At 41.2% G+C, this 22,206-nt stretch overlaps 2 protein-coding genes across 3 annotated transcripts in view; one reads left to right on the top strand and one right to left on the bottom strand.

The window, feature by feature from the left end:
* The window catches only part of UBE2O (ubiquitin conjugating enzyme E2 O), a 63,705-nt gene that overhangs the window by 31,151 nt on the left and 10,348 nt on the right, over positions 1-22,206 (bottom strand). For both annotated transcript variants that reach the window (XM_081185349.1, XM_081185350.1), the window contains exon 2: positions 902-961. In XM_081185349.1, coding sequence (XP_081041475.1) covers positions 902-961 — 60 coding nt within the window. The remainder of the gene's footprint in view (positions 1-901; positions 962-22,206) is intronic.
* The window catches only part of AANAT (aralkylamine N-acetyltransferase), a 28,015-nt gene continuing 26,817 nt past the window's right edge, over positions 21,009-22,206 (top strand). Inside the window, exon 1 of the mRNA XM_081185467.1 lies at positions 21,009-21,032. The gene's annotated coding sequence lies outside the window, so the exon portion shown is untranslated. The remainder of the gene's footprint in view (positions 21,033-22,206) is intronic.

Here is a 22,206-nt window from a genome sequence, read left to right as displayed (position 1 = left end):
TGGCAAGTACAGGCATACCCAAGCATCCTAGCACATGTATTGTTCTCTTCTTCATCTGAACACTGTGTTGCATGTCTTAAAAAAAATTATGATGGAAGGCAAGAATATTTAACTTCATACGTCTGAACTGGAGTGACAAAACAAGGCTGAGAGTGTTGAATCCCTCTTCAACAGTTCACAAAGCATCTCCACCATGAGAATAACAAACACTGGTTAGTGTTTGGTACTCTCAGTGTTCATGCAAGGCAACAGAATGTGAAACTGAACTATGCAACTTAGCTGCAAGGGGCATTGTGTCCCTCAGTGTCACCCCTAAATGCCCTCTCCCAATCTAGACATGTTTTCAATACTGAGTTTGATATTGAGTTAGGAATCCATCAAACCCCCGATTCAGGATTTCACGCTTACATCTTGCCATGGAAAAGAGAACAAGAGTGTTTACTAAATCCTGAATAAGGCTACTGATCGGACACAAACTGAAAGAGTACCATTAAATCTACCTTTTCATTTTATAGCTACATTTGTTCCAGGACTCTGAGTAATGGTGCAAACTACTCTCTGCAGAAATCAACATCTGAGCCACAGCGTCATTTGGAAAGGCTTACAGCAATGCACCTCCAATGCTGACACTGCTATTCTGGCCAAAAGGTTCAACGCACAAGATGCATATTAATATGAATGGTTTTGGCTGCAGCTTTTGCTGTAATGTGTTAAGACACTGCATTTGATTCTATAGAATGCCATGCCTGAAACACAGCAAATGAATGTTACAATACAGTCCGATCACATTCAAAGCCAAGTATTTCCTATGTTGCAGATTCAGACTATGCAATTTACTAATTTACTACTGAAACACTAGGCTTTGGTTTCTTGCGTCTATACACAAAACAGCAGCACTTACCCGTGAGCCCATGTGCCTGACAACATCCCGAGGTACCACTGACCGGTCTTCAAGCTTCAGCTGAGAGGGAGGTGGTGGGGAAAAGAGAAAAGAGAGAGAAGATAATTAAGATGGATCCTCACCATACCTTCCTATGTACAACCCGATTTCGAATCAAGTGGACTACCAGGCTGGTATTTTAAAAATTTCTACACGTATAATATATGTGTGTACACACACATTTTGTACCAATATAAGCTGTAGTTGCACAAAGAAGTTATTATCTGTACATTCATACAATGCTGCTGGTGTTCATAATTCCACTTTAGTGATGGACATGGCAACAAGACAAGACTATATGGGGTTTTATTTTGTTATTCCATCATTTAATTTTGTTTACTTGTATCCCACCTTTCTTCCAAGAAGCTCAGACTTGCATAAATAGGTTCTCTGAACTTCTCCCATCCAGGTATTAGTATTGTTAGCATCAAAAATGGAACTTTGTATCTGGGATGAGTATCACTACATAGCATTTACTACTAGAAATGTAGTAGAAATCTTGCTCTCTATCAGATTCCTTAGAAAGAAACTACACGGGCCATTCTGATTAGCAGAGAAAAATATGTTTTACCTCTGCCCAGAGCAGAGACATTTCAAAGCACAGAGGAATGTGGCTCACACAACAAGTGGTAATTGACAGTGCTAGTTTGGAGCGTGCAGGTTAAGAGGAAGATTCTAGGACTCCTGCATATAAAATGGTATGCATGCTTGCTTGATCAGATGTGCCTCTATCTCCAGATTGTTTTTGGAGCAAAGCCATTTCCACAACATATCTTGCCAAATCTAAAGTAATAATAATCATCATCATCATCATCATCATCATCATCATCATCATGCATGCATGCACAAAAAGTAAGAGATAGGTGTTTTATTCAAAATATGCTGTGCAATTCAAATATTATTGATCTGTCAAATGAACAAGCAGATCAAAGCAAAGGGTACTTGATGGCCAAGTCATTCTGTCTAAGAAAAGGCTATCAGTTGTGATGGCAATAGAGAGCATTTTCAAACCACTCGTCCTCCCACTGAGCTGGAACTCAATGACAATCAACACTACGATACAGCATCTGCATTATAAACACCTGCGGAAATGTGAAATAGCAGCTCTACAGATAAATGCTCACCTCACTAAACTTGATCATGCCCGCCACACAACCCTTTCTTTACAACAGACTCATGCTTCTGCCCTAGTCAGCACATTCGGTTGCCTCCCTTCCAACACCGTCTTATGTATCCTCCTTTTCAGCTCACTAAAAATCTATAGCTAGAAGGGCTCCATTCTCACCTTGGCAGCGCAATGCTTGTCTGCAATATTTTCTTAGTTTGTCTAACAACCATAACAACAACAACAGCAGGGTATTATTTAGCATGAGGGAAACACAAGCTCTCATTGCATTCAACAGCATTCTCAAGTCTTCTTGGCAGTTTAGAGATAATCAGCTGCCTGGTTTTGAGAAACACATAAGTGTCACTGCAAGCTTTATGCATCTCGGAAAGCACCAGGATTAACTGTATACTGCAAAGCTATGCTGATAGTGAATCTCTAGCTGTGCAGTCAGCAGAATAATGAGGTTCACTTGCAGCACAGCAGATAATTGGATTGGGTCCTCTCAGCCGCTACCCAAGTCTCCCTAAAAACCTATGTCTTTAATGAAATGGTGGGATGAAAATAAAGGGGTCATTTAGGCCTCCTTGAGATATTGAAGAGACCTTGCCCCATTAAGCTTATCCACTCCATTTCAGCCAGCAGGGAAAATCTGGAGCAGGATCTCCAATACAGATTGGAGAGTATGGGATAGAACTTTCCACGTTACAATCTATTTATAACTTTAAAAGCAATAACCATAACCTTGAATTGTGCCCACATATAGTTTGTAGATGAAGATCGCAAAGAAGCAGAGTAATATGTTTCAGTTAGCCAAGGATCTGAACCTGTGTCTCCACGTCCAATGCTCCTATAACTACAAAACACTGTCTCACGGGATAGATCTTTTTGTGAGGTTTCCTTAATGTACCATCATGTGCACTTGCACAACATACCAAGCAAAGATATCCACAAGATTGGGCTCAGTTCAACGTGCACAGCATTGCACACTGAGGTTATGCTGGTCTGCTAAATATTTCAAGGCAGCAATAGTTATTTGGTTAGATGCTGAATTCAAAATCACACTTGACTCTTAGGCATGCAAGAAATAATCTAAGTTTCACTAAGTCTTCATATCAAGCATTGAAGATGACACTTCCCGGAAATCCAGTTGCATTGTGTGTACCCAAGACATGCATTTAATTTCCCTGATAAACAGAAGGGCCACTCCGGTCACTCACAATGCAGAAGGAGTGTGTGAAAGCACAATGCAGCACAACTGCATCACTGCCAGAAAACTCGGCTGCAATTTCTATTCACTGAAACAGTTTTAACTCCCTCTCCCTTACAGCGATGCATGAGCTGTGGTGGAGGGATGGGGTTGGGAAGAGACATTTTCGAAGATATGCATAAGCCAAGCCAAGCTGAGCTGTACACAGCACACCTGCCGCACTGAATACCTCAGCAGCCACATTGCTCTGCATTCTAGAGATGCAATTCTCCACAAGGAAACTGGCTGAGGATAGATGAGAACGTTTTGCAATCAAAATGGCTCGCACGCCTTTGTGCAGGAAAGCTGCATTTACTTTCAGTGTCAAGACAAGAGTCAAGTACAATATAAATAATGAAATATCAGAGAATGGAACAATAAAGGGACTGAAAGCTGTAAAAACTGCTTATTGTACAATTCTGATTCCAGGCAAAATTCCCAGGACTCCCAAACAAAACTGAATTGCCTGAGGTGAGATATAGCTGAAACTTCATGTTTCTAGTGCTTTTTCCATTTTTAGTACTTCTTTAGCGAGACCACAGGAGAAGCGATCTGCAATAGCTTCAGATCAAGATGCCAGCTCTATATCCATATACCAATATCTTCCTTTAAAATCACCATCATTCTCTCTCTCTCTCTCACACCCCCCCCCTTTCTAGTCCACTTAAAGCAGTCAAGGCATTTTGTTCTATGTTTAAAGATTACACACATAACAAAACTGGTCCAAGAGGCCTCTGTGCTGGGAGATTATTTTTAATTCCTGGAAGGGCTACAAATATTGTATGTTGTTCTGTAGAAGATGTTCTAGTGGAAATAAGAGAAGTAAAAACTCTTGGAAAAGTAAACAGATGGAAATTCATATAGGAAATAGTTTTTTCTTCATATTTACAGAACTATAAGGCAACCTCTAGCCTTGCTTTCCTACTACAGTCAAAAGTGTCTGTAGAAATATGATATGGGCCAGAATTCAGCATCATCTCAGCATTTTTCTTTAAATCAAGTTTCTAGTCCTTATGGTTATCTAGCCTAGCTTAAAAGTTCATTGGTAACACAGCAGGTGAGGCCACAGGGCAAGATTATCAGCTCCACACTTCTTTTCCCTCTTTCCTGGATAGCAAAACTATTTTAAAATATTTTGCAAACATTTTAAAAACACTTAAATCTATATGTATGTGTAAAGGAATGGGGCTTTACTGCCCTGAACTGCCTGTGTCTTATATAGAATGAATATTTTTGCTTGTTTATACTATGAGAATATATGTTTTGCTTGCATGCAAGTGGGATTACAGGGGTAACTTGGAGTCCTAGCAAGTGCCCCACGCCTTTTAACATCAAGACGAAGGTATCCACCACTGCTGATGCACAGAACTGCACATCTCTTGCTCCTGCCTATAGACATTAGGGAGACTCCTTCATTGCACTTGTTCAGATGCCTGCCAAAAACTTGAGTTATATGTTTGTGGATTTTAACGTAACTGTTTTATGTATACCACTCAGACATTTAAAAAATATTTTTGAAGCAAGTTATAATTAAATTTTATTTTAAGAAATTATAAGTAATAGTTTGAAGTCAAAATGATGTTGCAAATTTTATTTACCAAGGTACCAAACCCATCCCTGCCTTGCACATCTGAATTATATTGCTCCCGCCTGTCCATGGATGCAGTCTGAGAAACTAATCAATAGCCACTCTATAAAATGCATTTTGATCTAGATGATGGGCCAGTTACCACTGAGGGGAAAGCCCTTTGCTTCTTACAAATCAGTAATGTGCTGGGAAATTTCTCCTCAATTAGGAAACAAGGTGGAGCTATGTGGTTTCACTCTGCAATCCAGATTTCTGTGACTGGAAGATCCAAAATCCACCACATTTCAGATTGGCTATTCTTTACCATTAGGTCATTGATGAGCCATAGACTGTGTAATTAACACAAAAGGTTATTCTGGAATCTGTCAGACCTAACATCCTGTAAAAGTCTTTGGGTTCCAAATACAATTCACCAGCATCTCTACCTCTAATGTTGATGACAGAAGTAGTATTAAGACAGTCAGTGTCCCTTTTGAATGACATAGTACTTAATAGTAGAGAAATTTGATTTATGAAGCATCTGTCAACTACAAATGTTACACGATTCTGTACCAAAACAGTAAAGATTACTCATATAAAGGCAAGGAAAAAAGCAGTCCTGGCAATCTGAGCCATATCCACGCAATTTTCTTTGATATTATATTTGAACTCTCCTATTAGGTCCTGGAATAAACGGAAAGCTAATTTATGAGCATTAGACACTCTACAACACCATATGGCCTAAAAAGAGTGTGTGAGAAATGGTTACGATTGAAGTTTACTTGTTTATTTACAACAATTACATGCTGCCCAAAAAAAGTGCTCTCTGGATAACTTACAGTTATTAATCTTTTTTTTTTAAAAAAAGGAGGGGGGGGGGGAGACCAACAACGAAACATTAACACAACAAGGTTAACTCAATTCTAAAAAGATTAGTAAGTTAGAAGAGATCTTTAAAAACCTTAAGATGCCTAGAAGTGGGTGGAGAACTTTATCTGGTGCTGAAATTAGGAGGAACTAGGTGAGCCTCCCTGGGAAGACTATTCCATAGCCATAGCACCATCACGGAAATAGCATTCCACATAGTGAGCACCTACCATGCTTCACTTTGCAGTGGCACTTTGAGATCATCATCTGACACTGTTCTCTAAGACTGGATAAGGGAAATTGGGAGGAGAGGACTTTTCAAGTACCCTAGTCTCAAGCTGTTATGGGCTTTCAAAGTCAAAACCAAAACTTTGAATTGGCCTTAGAAATGGTCTCAAAGCCAGCACAGATGATGAATCACTGACATAATATGTTCAGTAGTCCAGTGCATGTTAACCATCAAGCTGCTTCTTCCCAGGCTTACTGGTTCCACGTAACACACTTACTGGTTCCATGTAACACACTGCGGTGATCCAAACAGGCAGGTAATGGAAGGCAGGCAGGGCTGCAATTCGCTTATCAGCCTAAGCTACTAAAATGTGTTCCAAGCCATAGAGGCCTCTTTTTTTTTTAAAAAAAATATTTTTTATTGCGTTTTTCAGGTAAGGATATAAAGTCAGATATAAGAAGAAAATAACAGAGTACAGAAAAATACAGAAAAGAGAAAAAAGAAATCCAACGTTCCAAGACATTTTTTCATAACCAACCGGACTTCCCCACATCTCCCTCACCCTGCATTCTTTACAATAAAAATATCAGCAAATTATTACCTTGTTTCATGCATTCCTTTGTACTTTTCAAATTTTATGTTTTAAGTTTAAGATACTTATTTTCAATCTACTTATACCTTAAATTAGATATAATATCACTTTAAACTTTGACCCTTTCATATTTATAGCTTAAATTCCTGTATCAGATCCTGATTGCTGAAGCTAGATTTTCCAAATCCTGCAAATTCTTAACATTCATATAACTTATAATATTTTTGTAGGTAGTCTTTAAATTTTTTCCAGTCCTCTTCCATTGTTTCTTCTCCCAAGTCTCGGATTCTGCCAGTCATTTCAGCCAGTTCCATGTAGTCCATCAATTGCGTCTGCCACTCTTCCAGTGTGGGCAAATCTTGTGTCTTCCAGTATTTTGCAATGAGTATTCTTGCTGCTGTGGTTGCATACATAAAAAAAGTTCTGTCCTTCTTTAACACTTTCTGGCCGACAATGTCCAAGAGGAAGGCCTCTGGTTTCTTAGTGAAGGTATATTTAAATACCTTTTTTAATTCATTATAGATCATTTCCCAGAAGGCCTTCACTTTTGGACATGTCCACCAGAGGTGAAAGAATGTCCCTTCAGCCTCCTTACATTTCCAACATTTATTATCAGACAGGTGATATATTTTTGCAAGCTTGACTGGGGTCATGTACCACCTATATATCATTTTCATAATATTTTCCTTCAAGGCATTACATGCCGTGAATTTCATTCCGGTGGTCCATAACCTTTCCCAGTCCTCAAACATGATGTTATGCCCAATGTCCTGAGCCCATTTTATCATGGCTGATTTGACTGTCTCATCTTGAGTGTTCCATTTAAGCAGCAAGTTATACATTCTCGAAAGTACCTTAGTCTTTGGTTCGAGCAATTCTGTCTCTAGTTTCGATTTTTCCACCTGGAACCCTACTTTTTTGTCCAGTTTGAAAACCTCTTGAATTTGAGCATAGTGTAACCAATCTCGCACCTTATTCTTTAATTTCTCTAAACTCTGCAACCTCCAGCTGTCTCCAATTTTTTCTATTATTTCCCAATATTTCGGCCAGCCGGCTTCCATATTGGTTTTTTTTTTGGGCCTTAGCCTCCATTGGTGATAACCATCTCGGGGTCTTATTTTCCAATAAGTCTTTGTATTTTGTCCAGACATTAAATATTGATTTCCTGACAATATGGTTTTTGAACATTTTGTGAGTCTTTACCTTGTCGTACCACAAATATGCATGCCATCCTAAAGAATTATTAAACCCTTCCAGATCTAGGACATCAGTGTTCTCTAAAAGTATCCAATCCTTCATCCAGCAGAAGGCTGCAGCTTCATAATATAACCTTAAGTCCGGCAGGGCAAATCCCCCTCTTTCTTTTGCGTCAGTTAAAATTTTAAATTTTATCCTGGGCTTTTTGCCCTGCCAGACAAACTTAGATATATCCTTCTGCCACTTTCCAAAACATTCCACTCTGTCCACAATCTGTAGGGTTTGAAACAAAAACAACATCTTTGGCAATACATTCATTTTTATAGCTGCAATTCGACCCAACAAGGAAAGTTTCAGTCTTGACCAAATTTCTAAATCCCAAGCCATAGAGGCCTCTTGATTCCCTGCTTATCCAAGCTGGATCAATGAACACCCCTCAACAGTGCACCTTATCATTTTAAGAGGAGTGCCACCACCTCCAGAACAGGATGACCACCACTCAACTAAGCAGTACCTCTATATTGTCTGGAATGGGGCTCATAGATAATTGGCCATCATCTGCTGACAAGTTCAAGAAAACAATCTCTCTCAGAGCACAGAATGATTGGGACCCAAAAGTCTCTTTGAGCTTCATACACTATTATTTTGCTTTTTTAGTAAATTTCCCCAGCGTTATATTGTACTGGATAGCAGCACCAGATTTCCCTTTCTATCTTGAGAAAAATGTCTTTACCACTCTCACATCACCACAATGCCTCTTTCTACAGCAGAGAATAGGATCAGAGAATAGCCACGTATTTTAACTAAAATTCCTAAGCATACATGCTCATATACAACCACCTCCACTAGTCCAATAATTTAAATATTCTTCTAAAGCATCTGCCAGGAAGTATTATTTGACTACTGCATTTATGTTAATGAATTCTTCAGATTCATTCAAAGCAAAGCACATGCCCTCTTCGAAGCAATGCCACCCCCTTCTCCCTTGTCATTTGCCAATGCCTATTCATTTCTCATTACCCAAGAGCTATGCACGTTTGAGCTGCAGACAGACATATATGCTATGTCAGGTTTATCCTGTTAGGTACTTAATGGTGTCACACTTCACTGACTCCCCCCCCCCCCACTTCCAGTTACTCTTGAAGGGTGGAAATGCACAAGAGAAAAGAGGCAGAAACACAGAACAGAGAATGCTTACAGTGCTAAGCTCCTAAACATCATTTATAGCCTGGGAATAAACCAGAAAAATGGGGAAGTCCCCTCATTTTTGTGTCCCCCCCAATTTGTTTCAAAAAAATTATGGCTGCCTCTTCTGGTTGATATTGCATGCTCTTAAAGGCTGGAAGAAACCACAAATGATACTACTCTGGCTACCAATCCTGGCTTTGAAGAACTAATGCAGGCACCTGGGGTATCTTTGCATCAAGTGGTAAAAAGTGGAATAAGGCACCCTTCCCCAACCTGGTGCTCCCCCATATGTTTTGGACTACAACCCCCATTCTCTCCAGCCAGTGGGGATGCTCACAGAAGATGCTTCCACTGGTTCAATGCCACTAGGAACACCAATTGCATATCTACCATTGCTTTAAAATATATTATGTAAAAAATAATATGAAAGTACAGTGGTGCCCCACAAGACGAATGCCTCGCAAGACGGAAAACTCGCTAGACGAAAGAGTTTTCCGTTTTGGAGGTGCTTCGCAAAACGAATTTCCTATGGGCTTGCTTCGCAAGACGACAATGTCTTGCGAGTTCCTGCTGGTTTTCCCCCTCCCCCCCTTTTTCTAAGCCACTAAGCCGCTTATCAGCTGATCCGATCAGCAGATAAGCCGCTAAAAGCGCTAATCCGCTAATCCTTCAATGGGCTTGCTTCGCAAGACGAAAAAACCGCTAGACGAAGAGAATCACACAACGGATTCTTTTTGTCTTGCGAGGCACCACTGTATACTGTTCTCAACTGTCAGTCATCATAGGTATGGCATAAATTGTGGAGATAAAAAAAATGGAAAACCCAAAATATTTCCTTGTACAATGTAATCCATTCTGGAATACTGTTCGACTTCCAAAACATTCGAAAACCAAAAACTGAAAGCGGAAGCCTCAATACAATAGGGAAACTCAAAACGGAAGCCGCATGGCATGTTTGGCTTCTGAAAATTGTTCAAAAACCGAAAGTTACTTCTGGGTTTTCAGTGTTCGAAAGCCAAAACATTCAACTTCCAAGACACTCGAAAATCGAGGTTAAGAAATATTGAATATTGACACACACACAAAATTTCTGTTTTCTATTGAAGGTGAGACTATCGAAGTGTACTTTTTTTAAAGCCGTTGAAACAATGTCTTAATGTAAATCTAATTTAGTAGACTGGATCACTGAGGTGGTGAATTTTCATAGTCAGCATGACTATTAGGAAAGAACTGCCTCCTGTTTTAAAGTGCAGCATGTAGCCTACTGTGAGCAATTGTAACAGTGCTTTCCTTACTCTGCAGGCAGTGCATCTACCCAACGGACTCGAAGTATCAGGTTGCTAGTGGGGTGCACTACACTGTGCAAAGCTTCACATACTTAAACAACAGGACCGTGAGAAAGTCAATCGGAAAGTACAGCAGACACTTCAGCAGCATTGCATACTTTCTCCTTTCTGTATGCTACCCTTTGTTGCCAAAGCCCAGTATAGGAAAAAAAAGGGGTGGAAAACTTAAGAGGAATCTTATGAGATGTTTCCTTTTTCAAAGTGGAGCGAATTTTGTTCACTGCATTACAAAGTGGAGCGAATTTATGTTTCAAAGTGGAGCGAATTTATGTTCACTGCATTACAGATTTGGTAGCCAAACAATGAGCTTGCTAACTTCATTTCAGCTGTGGCAAATTATGGTCTGTTTGCCCAAAATGAAGGAACTTGGTATAAGAGGGGGAAGGGGGAACGTGAACAGGCAGAAAGCTTTGACCATATAGTTAAACCATGGTTTCTGCATGACACCTGAATCAGTCTACTCCTGACCTGTCCAACCGGTCGATCGTGATATACTGGTCGATTGCAGGGTGTCCCTGGTCGTTCGTGGTATCCTGACCTCCCCTCCCCCCACCAAAAAAAGGGGGGGGGAAGCAGCTCTGGTCAATCTAATGGGTAGATCACTGCCAGTTTTTTTAAAAATAGTTTTATAGTACAATCGCAGTTTCTTGGAAGTTGTACATGCCTGGTCTACTCTAACATGTTCATAATAGATTCAACACACACATGCTATCAGGAGATCAATCAAACCATATCCTTTATCATCTGAGGATAAGAGAGCAACAACAGCTTACTATTTGCAAAGTGCACACAGCTTTTCTATCATTCAAACGTGTAATTATCTCTAATGTATTAATACCTCTGTGTCAAAGGACAGCCATCTCCTGCTCTCGGCTTTTTTTGCCAAACCAAATATATCTCCCATCTTGAGGTTTTAGGGCTGTGTCTGTGTGTGTGTTTTTAAAGTGCTTTTGTTGCAGCTTTTCCGTTACCTTCCTTGAACAGGAGAGATAAATTGCATGTTTTATTCCAGGTCAGTCCCACCAACGCCTTAATATTTACTTAGCACCTATTATTAGAAAGCCTTACTTGCTACAAACCCGCATCCTTTGTAGCTGCATCATTTTTTGTCATTTGGTCATTGTGCAATCCCCTAGATCGCCTCCCATCCCTCCCCGGGCAATTCTGCTGCTAGCTGATGAGCCCACAGGAGACGGCAGAAGTGCTTATTACTAGTCCCCAACTACATGACCTTACACTCTGCACTATCAAATTTCATCCAATTTCTATTTCTCTATTCTGAGGTCATGCATTACTTTCCTAATCCTTATTTGTATTGACTATGCCTATTGATTGCCAGTCATCAGCAAAATTTGGCAAACAGTTATCATAACTCTTAAGACATTAGAAACAATGAAACTGCATTTAGGCTAGACAGTTGCAATTGTTTCACTTTTAAAAACTTGAGTTTAGTCAATCAGATCTACTTCGCTTCCTTTTGTGTACTGTTTCAAACTCAGGCTCATAAAACAAATCTTTTTTTATTCTCAGTTTCCTTTAAATACAAAAACAATGTTTATTCTGCTTTATCTGTCCTCAAAAACTTTTGAAAATTACAAAATGTAAGTATGAAACAAAACTAAGCTTCTCTTGTTCTTAGCTTTTCATAAATAAAGAATTTAATGTGATCTATCAATGTGACTGAAATATACATTTTTAAAACCCATAATTTTAATCTCTTTGCACATTTCAAGTCAAGTTCAAAACACACAATATTAACATCACCCAGGCCTCAATCACAGGGCCAAACTGGAGAAGAGGTCAGCAGATTCATGATGTGGCTTCCCTTATTTTTAGAAGATAAACTTAGCTAGGAAAACTGGATGAGAGAAAGAGAGGGGGGTTAATCTTTCCCCTTGAACTGCCTCCTTAGTGTTAACCTCCCATGGTGTGGAGGGTACATGCATATTTTCTTGCTGTGGAGCAAATAACTGCTGCTGAGAAAGGGATTTTAAAGAGTGGGAAATGGCACCGGCATAAAGGGTTAAACCCTGTTCCCTCAGGAATGCAGCCTTGGTTTGATCTCCTTGGCTGCATTCTTTCTTTCCAGTTGACTCACTCTACCAACATTTCCCCTAGTTTGGCTCTCACTGAGATGGGAAAACCATGCCTGCACTGCACCAATTCAACAGGGAACATCAGAAGAGCCACTGGCCCATCCAGAACAGCATCCTGTTCTCATGGAGGCCAACCAGATGCACTCGCCCCTCCTGTGGTTTCCAGTAACTGGTATTCAGAAGCATCGCTGCTAGAGCACAGCCATTGTGGTTGGTAGCCATTGATAGCCTCCTCCTTCATTAATCTGTCTAATCTTCTTCTAAAGCCATCTAGGTTGGCGGCCACCATGGACTTCTGTGGGAGCGAGTTCCATAGTTCAACTATATGCTGCGTAGAGAAGTACCTTTCTGTTCCTGAATTCAGCTTCATTGCATCTCCATGAGTTTTGGCATGATGTGAGAGGGGGGAAACCTTTCTCTATGTCATGCATAATTTTATAAACTTCTATGGTTGCCTCCTACTCACCTTTTCTCCAAGCTAAAAAGTCCCAAACACTGCAACCTTTCATCACAGGGAAGACGCTCCAACCCCTTGATCATTTTGGTTGCCCTTTTCAGAACTTTTCTCAACTCTACAACATCCTTTTTGAGGCAAATTGACCAGAACAGTATTCGAAATGTGGGTGCACCACAGATTTGTGTAATATCACTGTGATATTGGTAATTTTATTTTCAACTCCCTAGCGTGGAATTTGCCTTTTTCACAGCTGCCACACACTAGGTCAGCACCTTCGGTGAGCTATCTACTATGACCCCAAGGTCTCAATTCCTGGTCTATCACCACCAGTTCACATCCCATATGTGTATATGTGAAATAAAGACATTTTGCCCCGACATGCATCATTTTACATTATCTACTATGACCCAAAGGTGTCGTTCCTGGTTCATCACTTCACTTCTCCTTCATGCTCCACCACTGGGCAAAGAGCTAGAGCCTGGCTTGCTCCTTGTGAGAGGGTCAGCACACAATTAACTTAGAGGGGAGGCAATCTTTGGGCAACTATAAATTAGTACAAGCTTCACCTCTCCGCATTTCTTTTGGTTGTCTGAAGGATCTGCAAACTAATGGGCAGCAACCCTGTGTCAGAAAAGGTAGCCAGGATTCACAATTGCAAAGGATCACTTTAAGCATGGTTATAGCCAAGACTGGTTTCTTCTTTGTAGTTTGTGCAATCCCACAAAGCCTCTTTGGAGAGAGGGCAGGAAAAGCATGCCAGGAACACAGTGAACAGGATGGGCTGCAGCTCAGCAGTAGAACATGTGCTTTGCAGGCCAAAGGGCCCAGGTTCCGTCTTGGAAAAATTCGTGTCCATAGTCCTGGGGAGTAGCTGCTGAAACAACACTAAACTACAGTGGTACCTTGGGTTAAGAACTTAATTCATTCTGGGGGTTCGTTCTTAACCTGAAACTGTTTTAACCTGAGGTACCACTTTAGCTATGGGACGCAAGTGGCGCTGTGGGTAAAACCTCAGCGCCTAGGACTTGCTGATTGTCAGGCCGGTGGTTCGAAACCCCGCAGCGGGGTGAGCTCCCGTTGCTCGGTCCCAGTGCCTGCCAACGTAGCAGTTCGAAAGCACCCCCGGGTGCAAGTAGATAAATAGGGACCGCTTACTAGCGGGAAGGTAAACGGCGTTTCCGTGTGCTGCGCTGGCTCGCCAGATGCAGCTTGTCACTCTGGCCACGTGACCCGGAAGCGTCTCCGGACAGCGCTGGCCCCCGGCCTCTTAAGTGAGATGGGCGCACAACCCCAGAGTCGGACACGACTGGCCCGTACGGGCAGGGGTACCTTTACCTTTACCACTTTAGCTAATGGGGCCTCCTGCTGCTGCCGCACGATTTCTGTTCTCATCCTGAAGCAAAGTTCTTAATCCGAGGTACTATTTCTGGGTTAGTGGAGTCTGTAACCGGAAGTGTCTGTAACCTGGAGCATCTGTAACCCGAGGTACCACTGTACATGGGCCAATAAGCTGATTTGGTCTTAGGTAGCTTCTCGGATCAGGCTTACACTTTGACTCCAAACACCACTTTCTAGGCATTAGTGTTTTGCATGTGTGCTCATTTCTTGAAGACAGCAGCAGCAGCAACAACATATTGGAAGGCATCCTTAGATTTCTAGGAAACAAGTTACACTTGTATGGCAAACCCTGTGTAGACTTTAAATGAAGTGTCTGGAATTTGCCTAATCAAGCTGCTTTAATATTCCATTTCCAATTCTACTGTAGATTCTACTGTAATCATGCATCATGCATTCACAGAAACACTAGCTTAAAAAGTGAGGTCTAAAATAGCAACAGGAAACTGTTTTCCAAAGGCTTTCCCAGGACAATGAAACGACAGAGGTACAGAGAACTTGTCCCTAGTGCCAACACTTGGTCCAGACATGGTACAAACCACTTTATAAGAAAATTCATTTGTACACTTACTATAGTAAGAGCAGTAGACAACAACCCAGTACCCCAATATAATGCTAGAAACAATGGACAAAATTAATTGACAACTTTAAAAATGGGACAGCAAATTTAAGTATGGTACAAATGATGTAACACATCTCACCCGTTATACATAGGAATTTCTAGATGCCCAGCCTAAGAAATCTTAGAAGAATGGGCTTCATGCTTTTCATGCTCAAAATTATTTACCAACAGCAAAATGGCATATAATATTAAGAATATTCACATCTGATTCATGTCATAGTTCAAATGAAGACTTGAAGGTCATAACCTGAAAATGTGCAATAATTGTGTGCTTAATCTCTGATGCACTATTAGCTTCTGCATAAAAATGATGCAGTATAAAATGGCACGTACAATTCTGAAAAATTACAGGTCTGCAGGCACTACTGTACTAAGGGTTGTACTATAGATGCACCCAGTGCTATTTTTCTAGAAAAAGGCGTGCTGGAACTCATCATGAACGCCTCTCCTGTTCTCTTATAATGGCAACGGCGCCCACCTGAGAGGTGCCAAAACTGAGTTCTGGAAAGTTCAGGCTGAAAAAAAGCCCTGGATATACCAACTAGAGCCCACCCTGGGACCTTGCAATGAAGGACATCTAATGCAATGAAGTAAGACATCTAAGAAAGAATTAAATATGTACCTATATCACATTTACATACTATTTCTACTGGCATCTTTAGTTCAACTGACAAGAGTATGCTGCACCACATTTTTCTTCCCAGAAATATACAGCATGTTGAGGACGGAATTTAGGTGGAGGAGTGAAGCAAGATGTGGCACAAACACATGATCTAATATATACCCGAGTCTTGAAAAGGCTATGTCTACAACTCTCTCATCAGGCATCTTTTAAACTGAATCTGCCAACTTTTACTGGCTGCCGCTACATCTCTGCCTGTTAACAATAAGTTCTTCGGGTGACATTAGCAGGAGATTATGCTGGTTCCTATACCCTCCAATCACCCTGGTTGATTTCTGCATATTGTATGGTTGTGAAAGGTACAGGAGAAGGCCCAGCTGAAGGTTTTCAGATCAACTGGCAATTATCCTTTAAACAGGGAATTCAGCAGCTAAACCAAGCATAGCTGCCCTAAAATCTCCCGCCTACCTTTCTTCCGTGAAGTCTCTGCTGTGCCTACAAAAACTGCCTGCCAGAAATCCAGCTGCTGTGCACATCAGAAATATTTCCTGCTCTCCCACACACTGCTCAAAACTATTTTTACTTATACCCTGTGTTTTCCCCCCACTCATCTCCTTTAACACCTAACTTTTAACATCTTGGCCTACCTGAACTGCAAGCTCTTCAAGGCCTGGTCTCTGAGAATCTTGGTTATCAATATCAAGTTCTAGAGGGTTAGATAGAAACCATTGAATAGACAGAAATCATTGCACAGCAGAATAAGCAAGTCTCTTGACCAACACTGGCCAAAAAAATGCCCTTTTCAAATTATTTTACTGAATTTTGGTGAAGGTTCTTGCCTGTACCAGCGCTATTTTTCTAGAATAAGAAGTTATAATAGCAATGTTGCCCACCAGAGAGGTGCCGGAACTGAGTTCTGGTGAGTTCTGGCTGAAAAGAGCTAAATCAAAACCAGAATGAAAGAAGAAAAATGCCTTTTTATTAAAAACTACAACCATGTTACAACACTCAGAGGTAAAACGTGCATTCTAGATGTTTGCCACCCTTTACCTAAAACAACTCATTTTATAAAGCCTGCAGTAGAAACAGAAAGTCTCTCCAGAAAAATCAGCACAGTGAAATCTATGGGAGGAAAGCTTGCAATATCAGTCAATATCAGTCCCTCATCAAATACTTATCTCATTCAAAACAAGCAATTTCTTATAATTTCTACCCTGAATTTTGCAAAGACCACACAAACACTTTTCCTACACTGCCAAGCTTCAAAACTGCTGAGCCATTTTGAACAATAAGCCATAGAATCCACTGCCCTTCGCCCAATTTCTCATTGTGCCACTCAACCTTAACACAGGGCTATGATTGTGGCCTGAAGTACTGTAAGTTAATAATATTCATAATAAATAAAAACAGAGGCATTTAATTTTTCTGCTCCTGTACCTTCCCCCACTACTACATTTTTTAAAAATAAAATATATTATAGGAGCTGAATTTCAATTTCTCATGGACACAGTTTTGTACAATGCATCTACAGCAAGAAGAAATCATAGATGCTAAGGTAATAGAAGGTGGACAAGGTCACTTCACAAATCCAGACTACTGAATTTTCACACTTCTGCTCTACATCTAAACATATATTGCACTAAGTTTTCTCTCTCATCTTCCTTTTCACATGTACAATTTAGTTGCATTTGCTGAAAGTAGGGATGTCAGTACACAAGCTCTCAAGGTTTGATTTTAGGCATGGTTATGGTTTGCTGAATGTTTCCTATTAAAAATGTATAGGTATACAACTGGTCAACGTGGTAGTACAGAACTGGATTCAAAGACCTCATTTATTACTCAATAATGCAGACTATATCAGCCCCATTCCACTTCTCCTATTACTACAATTACTAAAGTATTCCTGGCTATTAAAAAAACAGCATTTGGGAAGTAAAAGAATTATCAAATAAAAAACAGGACTATTTCTGAACTGCACAGAACGAGGTAGAACCAGCCCTTTAGATTGGAAGTGAAAAGGGGCAGCTTACAAATTAGCTTGCTTATCTAGATGGCTCCACAGATGTTCTGTAATACAGGTAGCCATTGTGCCAACATAAAAGCAATCCATTATGGCTGCATTCATTATAATCCTCTCAAAAGGTCTTTGTTCTAAACATACCCATATTCTAATACTAGAAAGGTCTTTGAGGGCTAAGGAGTGGGCCAACACCACCTTGCTCAAGCCACAATTTCTATAATGCATAATGCACTTTTAAACAGACATCCTGACAGCTTATTAAGTATGAATCTTAGCCTGTATACTGGCTGCAAACAAGTGGGGTTTTTAAAAAAAACGCTGCTAGTTATCAAATTGCTTTGGCAGTTGCTCAGCTACAGCTCCAAGTTTCTACAGACTCCAGGTAATTGTTAGTGGCTAGCTAAGCTCTTTCTTAGTTGTTAGCCCTTCTCATGAATGCGCCCCAAACCATAGCAAAATGTAGCATAGGCCCACGGGGGATGCAAAGGACCAGGACAACAACTTAGATGGCTTCATCTCTACTTCTTACTCTGGGTTTGCCATAGGCGCCGACTCCATGGGGCTTGAGGGGGCCCGAGCCCCCTCAAAAATTCGTTTGGGGGGGCTCCGCCCCCCAATAATCTCCGGCGCCCCCCCAGCAGAGCGCCATCGCCGCCCCTCCCCCAGCCCAAAATGCACAGGGTCGGGCTGCATGCCTCCTGCCCTCCCTCCCGAGCAAAAGCTCCACCTAATTTCCTTCGGAGCTGATTAATAGGCGCAGTACGCTCTCCCCTATTCGCTCACGAGGAGGCGGCGCCACTTTATTTGCATATTCATGAGCTTATTTATTATTCATGAGCTTTCCCGGGCCCCCCCAATATTTTTTATAAGTCCGCGTCCCTGGGGTTTGCCGCCCTTTCTTCACTCATTTTTAAAATGGGGAATCCAGACTCTGTTGTTGGGAATTCAGTGGTTTGACTTATCTTGTTTTTTCAGACTTCATTTGCAGTAGGGGTGGTTTGTTTGTTTGTCTGAAAAACAAATCAATTGCATTACCAGTCGCCCCATGTGAAGAGGCAAGGCACTCTTGTGCAATTGGGACTGCTATATTTTTAGGGAAATACATCCACAGCTTTCTTCTTTCCTTCCCCCTTACTTTTTATCATACCATGTGATGAATGAGCAGATTAGTGATATCAATTGCCTTAGTGTCAGCATCTGCTCAGCTGATAAAGAGGGTACAGTATAATCATTTCCTCTAATATTTTATCGCAACAAAATAGTACTATTTTGCTATTAAAAAGCGAAAAGAGAAAATAATGTAGTATGATTAGTAATTAAATCTTTCCCCTGAGGGGACAAACAGAGACTGACACTAGGGCAATATGGCCCGGGGGGGGGGGGGGACACACGGGACTTTTCTTTCTGGCAGCAATCAAAAGGAAGGAAATATGGACAGAATCTGAAAACAGGAAACTTTTCATTAACACTCAGTGGCGTAGCGTGGGTTGTCAGCACCCGGGGCAAGGCAAGTAATTTGCGCCCCCTAACCTGTGGATTTGCGCCCCCTAACCCGTGGATTTGCGCCCCCTAACCCTAACCCCCAGATGTTGCGCCCGGTGCGGCCGGCCCCCCCTGCACCCCCCACGCTACGCCACTGTTAACACTGGAAATAACTTTTGAGTGGCACTTATAAGTAAACATTGTAGATGGATCTTGGCTAAGGAATAGAGCACAGTGCTATACTAAGTGTAGTGTGGAATCTCAGTTTTAACAACATTTACAGTGGTACCTCAGGTTACATACGCTTCAGGTTACAGACTCCACTAACCCAGAAATAGTACCTCGGGTTAAGAACTTTGCTTCAGGATGAGAACAGAAATTGTGTGGCGGTGGCGGCAGGAGACCCCATTAGCTAAAGTGGTGCTTCAGGTTAAGAACGGACCTCCGGAACGAATTAAGTACTTAACCTGAGGTACCACTGTATAGCTAACTATAAAAGAACAATGCTGCACTAAAGTATGGAACCACCCTAAAAAAAGCAGGCACTGCAATTCTCTTTTTCAGATAAATGGTGTTACCCTTCAGAATAGCAAGGACACATGCTTCAAAGAGACTAATTCCTGCTCTTCCAGTAGCTGTTTTCTTAGATACAAAAATTCTTATTGCGTTATGGTGACTAAAATACTGCTTTGCTCTTTATCTTCTGCCTACTCCAAACAGTGCCTTGGGAAAACAATTGGAAGCCCAAATCTCTTAACTGAGCAATTATTCAACGATCACATACTTACTGAAAGAATTTTATCTTTTCACCAGATTTAACATCAGCAGCTACTTTTAAAATTATTTACATATACTATTATGAAAGCTGAAGAAGTGATACTGTTTCACAGCATAAAACAGTAACTGCTAAAACAACATTGTTTCCAATAAACTGAAAACAGGAACCCAAGGAAGAACATTAAAAAGCAATAAAAAACATCTGTTTGCAGCTGTCCTCTGAAGTAAATGCTACAGAAAAAAGCATGCATAAGTTGCCCTTCATTCCAAACACATGCTTTTTAAAGATAACCAATACTTTTGCGCATATTTGCCAAAATATGGTAAGTTGCAGTTTAGATTACAAAACCAATAAGAAAAAAAATATTAGAAAGTCACACCATTTACAGCTGCTCAGTCTTAAAGCACAATATCTCAACCAGGTCACGTTCACCTGTACAACAGATTAAGAATGATTACTTCTGATCTGACACTATATGATAGTAGGACTAGAACTCTATTAAAATACTTTTTATACCACTGAAACACATGCAATTAAGTGCTTGCTTCTGTCCTTGGGAAAACCAAACATGTAAGCACTTTAATCATTTAATAATCTTCTATTATCACAACTTTTGGTTATACAGCAAAATCCAATGTTAGTAAGAGTAAACCCATTGAAATAAATGGACTTTGTTACACTACCTCAGTTTCTTACATACACAGATATGAGGTAATACTTTGCAGAATAACACATTCAAAATAATGTGTTTACTTTAGTTATAACAAAAACATTTTTAAAAGAGAGACACAAGAACAAAGGTAAAATATTTACTCTAGACAACTGATCAAAATAGTTTGCTACAAAGGCAAAATGCATATTTTCAAGAGGAGATGAAAATTAAGTGTCTATCTCCTTAGAAGTGCTTTGTACATAGAACTTGTGCATTTTGGAGCAGTGAGGAAGCTCATTTACAGCCTAAGTATTTTGAATACTTGTGTAGCTACTGCTTAACTTCCCATTATAGTTTAAACATATCTTTTTGTTTTCTTATTTTATCATCAGGTTATTGCGTTTTAAAAATAATGTGCAATTAAATCTCTTGAGCAGCACTTCTTTGAAAAATTATGGGATTAAAATATATATGCAATGATCATCTTATCTCTCCTGCAACACTGCAGCAGATTAATTGATGCAGTTTGTGTTACAACTGCCTGCAGACAGAACAGAGACAATGACTCCTCGTCCTAAAGACATCTGGAGAGCAAGGAATACTGTACATACATTTGCTACATAGAAAGGTAAAAGACTTCGCGCAGCAAATGTCAGTATACTTGGTGTTTTCACTACTTTCTGTATATTTTAAGACATTTCAATTTTAAGAATTATATGCTTAAAAAAATAAGATCCCCCAAAATCATTAGTCTCACCATACTTCCCGTTGCCCAAATGAATTATACATATTATAACAAATTATACATATTATAACAAATGCAGCCGTAACAAACTTTGTTTGCAGTTTGCATAGAAGTCACATGTATCACATAACATCCTGGGAACCGTTTCTTGTCCTTTTATTGGAGTAGAAGATATTTCTATTTCATTACTTCATTTTGAATAGAGTATTGAATAGGGTCTGTTACTCATTATGTATCTGTGAAACCCTTACATAGAATGATCCAGAACTATAAGGTGAATAGTATTTGGTATGCTAATGAGACTCAGCTCTGTTTTCTACTTTTCATCAGACCCAGGTCTGACAGTGGAATTACCTGACTGGTTGATTAGAGCAGTGTTTCCCAACCACTGTTCCGCGGCACACTAGTGTGCCGCGAGATGTTGCCTGGTGTGCCGCGGGAAAAATTAAAAAATTCGAAAGATTTTTTTTTTAAAAAAGTCAAATTTTCGATTGGGGCGCCGTCACTAGATGACCCCTGGGGTTCCCTCCCTCCCTCCCGCTCTGCGCCTCCCTCCTCCTCCTCCTCCGGGGAGGCCCTTCCTGGCTCTCGGCCAAGGCTTGGCGGCTGCCACTCACTCACTCGCTCGCCCACCCGTCCCTCCATCCCTGCACCCGGCCTCTCCCCTCCGTCCCCGGCGCGGGGGCTGCCGGGATCCGTAGTCCCCTCGCCCTTGGGCTCCGCGCCCGCGTGGGGTGCGCAAACTATGTTTCCCAGCGTGGCCTGGCGGGCCGGGCGTTTTGTTTGAAGCGCTCTTCTCCCGGCCATGGAATGAGCGCAGTGGCGGCGGCCGGGCGGGCAGGGGCTCTTCCGCGCAGACCCCGCGCAGCCTGCCTGCGCCCCCGCGGAGATCGGGCGGCAGGATGGAGCCCGGGGATCCCCGCGGAGGCGGAGCGGCGGAGGCTGCCCCCCAGGTAGGGCTGCGTCGGGGGGGGGTATTTTTGCAATGCTGCATCCGCGCCGGAGGGGACGCATCGGACCGCAGGGAGACCCCTTGGCGGGCGTGCAAGGCAATGCA

This window comes from Podarcis bocagei (assembly GCF_964188305.1).
Source record: "Podarcis bocagei genome assembly, chromosome: 2".
NCBI lineage: Eukaryota > Metazoa > Chordata > Lepidosauria > Squamata > Lacertidae > Podarcis > Podarcis bocagei.
Note: the sequence above shows the minus strand (reverse complement) of the source record. Positions and strands in the feature narration are given on the sequence as shown.